This window comes from Eptatretus burgeri, chromosome 4 (assembly GCF_056783735.1).
Source record: "Eptatretus burgeri isolate ZD-2024b chromosome 4, Ebu_testis_v1, whole genome shotgun sequence".
NCBI lineage: Eukaryota > Metazoa > Chordata > Myxini > Myxiniformes > Myxinidae > Eptatretus > Eptatretus burgeri.
The window spans coordinates 76,653,126-76,657,462 of NC_140964.1; the positions used below are offsets into that span (position 1 = coordinate 76,653,126).

General features: G+C 41.2%; 1 protein-coding gene across 3 annotated transcripts in view; it reads left to right on the forward strand.

The window, feature by feature from the left end:
• LOC147028410 (rho GTPase-activating protein 5-like) overlaps positions 1-4,108 on the forward strand; it is a 104,780-nt gene extending 100,672 nt beyond the window's left edge. For all 3 annotated transcript variants that reach the window (XM_085878775.1, XM_085878776.1, XM_085878777.1), the window contains exon 7: positions 2,416-4,108. In XM_085878775.1, the coding sequence (XP_085734901.1) occupies positions 2,416-2,722 (307 nt within the window). In that variant the 3' untranslated portion in view covers positions 2,723-4,108. The remainder of the gene's footprint in view (positions 1-2,415) is intronic.
• The last annotated feature ends 229 nt before the right edge of the window (positions 4,109-4,337 follow it).

A 4,337-nucleotide genomic window follows, 5' to 3' on the forward strand; every position in this document is an offset into this window, starting at 1 on the left:
CCTTGAGGGTGGTCCTTTTCTTTTGCTTTGGGTATATGTGTTGTCGGCGCCGTCTGTGAAGTAAAACTGAATAAGTGTTGCCGTGTGCTCGGTAGTCAGTTAGATCTGCAATGTTGCATTTGCTTTTTGTGCATTATTGTTGTGTTCCTTCTCCTTTTACATTTGCTTTTGGTGTAATTGTATATGTGTGCTTTCCATTCATCGCGAAATAAATGCGCTTTATGTTGAACTGTTTTCCCGCTTCGCTTCGTCTTTTCCTCTATTGAATCTCCATCTTACTTCACGTAAAGGGTTGGTCGTGGGCTAAAACGCCCGATAATTAATCGAACCGTCGAGGCCGACGATAACACCGCTCGGTTATCCCGATAGTACGGAACGGGTCGCTTAAAGTGGCCCGTGTCCGAAGTCGACCTGCGGCGAGGTGCGATCACCCGGTCTACCCTCCGTGTGGGTACTTAGGTAGGTCGAATTTGGCGAGCAACCCTATCCCACGCGGGGGGCCGATTGGCACGATCGTGGTGAGGCCGAAAGGTCCACCCGTGACTAGTTCCCAGCGTTAGTCCGAGAGGGTCACGACTGGATTGTCCGTCCGGTGGGCGACGTGCCGCGATTCGAGTTACGTGGCCGTTCGCACGCCGGCGGGCGCGAATCCGCAACAATATGATTGAGGAAAGTGGGGAAAAAAAACAAACTTTATCATTCAGGAATCGTTGTGGCCTGTTCCAAGTTGGGCCATGGTTGAGCAGGCCAAAAAACATGGTGGCTTCAGACTCCAGTTAGGTAACCCAGGATACACCTTAAGACCCCAGAGAGCAAGGTGGCTGAAGAGCTCCTGATAAAGATATAATTAAATAAGGCCGTTAATTATCTTCAAAAGGGGTGTTTTAATGAACCCAAACACACAATTTTCAGTCATGCACTTCCTTCAGTTTTCTTAATATGCATGCAAAGTTTCAGGCTGCTCGGTTTCATGACTTTGGAGTTATAGAGGACACACACACACACACACACACACACACACACACACACACACACACACACACACACACACACACACACACACACACACACACACACACACACACACACACACACACACACACACACACACACACACACACACACACACACAGACATTTATTGGTTTAGATATAAGCTATCTTCTGATTAATTGACTGAAGATTTTGTTACCTCAGGGGACTTTGGTATTCTTCTATAATTTGAGTGTTTCATAACACTGTGTTTTGAGTGTTTCTGCAGTGTTTGAGTGTTTCTGCAGTGGTATGTTTTCATTATAAACAAAGGTAAAACTTTTCATAAATTTATGAAAAGATTCATTTACATCTTGTTGATTATCAACATCAGACCAATCTGGTGATTTTAAACTTATTAATATTACCATTAGTCAATTTACATGTACAAACATTCAGGGTATAGTTATGGTGGTTACTTAAAATATGTGGTGTTTAAGCAAAAATATGAAAGTGATCTGTTTTATCTGACAGAACAATCCCTGATTCCAGGTATGGTTGAAAATTGGTAAAAACATTATCAACTGGAAGGGCACTCGGTGGAGCGCATACCTCCACCATGTAATGCCTGACCCACGAGAACATATTTGGCCCAATACATTTTTGAAATATCAGGCTATGCAGTACTATATCGTTTTTGGCCCTATCTCTCAATGGTGAAGAATCACTTGGAAAAATTAAATTATTCTCGTATCTGGATCGGATCTTCACCAAAACTGAATCAATTCATCCTTGCCACACACCCAACCTGTCCAGCATGTTTCATCCAAATCTGTCACAACTTTTTGAGATATTGTGCTATTTATCTGTTTCGCCCTTGCTCTGAATGGTGAAGAATCACTTAAATTGTCAGATCTGGATTCGGATCTTCACCAAAATCTAATCATTTCATCCTTGTCACACCCAACCTGTCCACAAAATTTCATCCGGATCCGTCCACAACTTTTTGAGATATCCTGTACGCAAACAGACCAACAGATGCAGACAGACAGACAGAAAGGGGTGAAAACATAACCTCCTTCACCTTCGGTGGTGGAGGTAACTCGAAGGGCACTCGGTGGAGCACATACCTCCACCTGCATCCCGGATTCGGATAGTCACCAAAATAGAATCGATTCTTCCTTGTCACATACGCAACGTGTCCACCAGGTTTTGTCCAAATTCATCCACAACTTTGAGATATCCTGCAGACAAACAGACATGGGTGAAAATATTACCTCCATCCACCTTTGGTGGGCAGAGGTGATAAGTGTGACAGAGTTATCAGCAATTTTTTTTGGTCTGGCTACGAGTGGGATATATGGATTTGAAAATGAATTACTAATTTGTAGGTGGAAGGAAGCAATCTGTAGACCATGTTATCTGGGTGGTTTGTTTTTCTCAGGGTTTGTCAACACCGTGAAAACAACAAGATGTCAGAAGAGAACCTGTCGATCTGCTTTTGGCCCACACTCATGAAGCCCAACCTTACAGATATGGCATCCATCACTGCTACATTGGTGAACCGCACGCCCATCCAGCCTTTCATCATGCACTGCCCAGCTCTCTTCTACAACAATGGAGAGATCCCTATGTCTGTAATGCGTCCTGCCGCATCCTCCACGGAGGATGATTTTGAAGATAAAGTGGTATTGCCTGCAACCATTTTGATTTGCCCCATGCCATCTCCACCTCCAGAGTCTTCCGTGTAAGTGCTTTGTGACAGCTCGGGCTATTTTTGAAGTTGCCTTTTGACTGCAAAAGAATCTGGATGGTGAAGACCTTGTACAATGAGCAGATTCGTTCTTTCATCTGTTCATGATGTTGGATGTGAACCTTGTTTTGAACATCTTCCTTTGACTTGACGTCGGCCCATTCATCCTGCAAGATTTTTTTTCCTATAAAACGTTTTGTCATGCCACTATGAACTTTTAAATCACTACAATAATTAATGGGGGTTTTAATCCCATTCCACAGATCCTCCCCCTGCCCCCTCTCCTCACCTACCCGCCCTTCACCCTGGTTTTGCCACAGCATGTCCAGCTGATGCATGTTTAACAAGTCCTTTGCACTGGATATTTTAAGAGTATTGCCTTGAGATTTATGCTGTGCAAGGTTTATGGTCTTTTAACCTGTCAATCTGAACATCCATCCTCTTAGCCATCACTGTGACAGTGATGGATTGTTATTCTGTGTACTATTTGAGATGAACTTTTAATTTTGAAATCTATTTTGGACATACAATGATCTCAGCTGGTTCACTCACATGGTGTGAGATTTGCACACGCTTTTATTTTTGTATTATTCTCCTTTTGCCAATTGCCTCTCCTTTGCCTTCCGCTGTTTGTGAAGTTTGTCTTACGTACTTGACACTTTTTTCCCCCTTCTCTTTTTTTTTTTTGTAGTACAAGTGAAAAGTAGAAACAAAAAGAAAAAAAAAATTGTACAATTACACTACTGATACAATAGTACTTGATTTTGAACTATCTTGACCAAACTACTGCTGTTGCATCTTATTTGCAATTATGTTTACTTTTTAACCGTTTTTCTATCGTCAATCGGTTTGTTCTTTTGACTTCCCTTTTGTAATGTTATTCGCAACAAGTGCAAATGCTGCTTTAACAACATTTGGCTTTCTGATATTAAAGATGCTGATCGTTTTTTTTTAATCTTATTTCATTATTAATAAAAAAAATTCTAAATGCCCTTGTAACCAAGTAAGCAGAGGTTTAGGGTTGTTGTTTTGCTGGTACTGTGTTTTTCCTTCCTTTTTTTTGTTTTTGTTTTAAAAACATGTAAAAAAAATAAACAGGAAAACATTTTTGCTTGGTACTCCTATAATGCATCGGAGATGTACGATTAAGTTATGGCATTGCTGTACCATGCTAATTTCTGCGTAGTGGAATGTTATTGTAGTTATGTAAATTGAATCTTGAGTGCATATGTTGTTGAGGGTAATTTGCCCCTCAACCATTGTTGACTTTGTACATGAGATCTCTGGCATGAATTGTAAAGTGCTGCCTGCTCCCAATACTCAGCCGGTTCGAGGTTTTGTGGGAATTTGCTTTTGCTGTACAAATAAAAGTCGTTTATTTAAATTGGGTTCCTCTCCTCTTTAAAATGAGGTGCACTTCACTGGGGTCTCGTTCAGACTGATTTGTTTGCCAGACCATTTCAAGTTGAAGAATATTAAGTTTGATGGGATGAATGTACTTTGTATTATAAAGCACTCTCACCAATTTGAATAAGAATGGATTGCATTTTTTTTGTGTACAAAGTTGAGGCTCATGGAGGAGCTAGAACATAGAATGGATCGGGACTTAACAG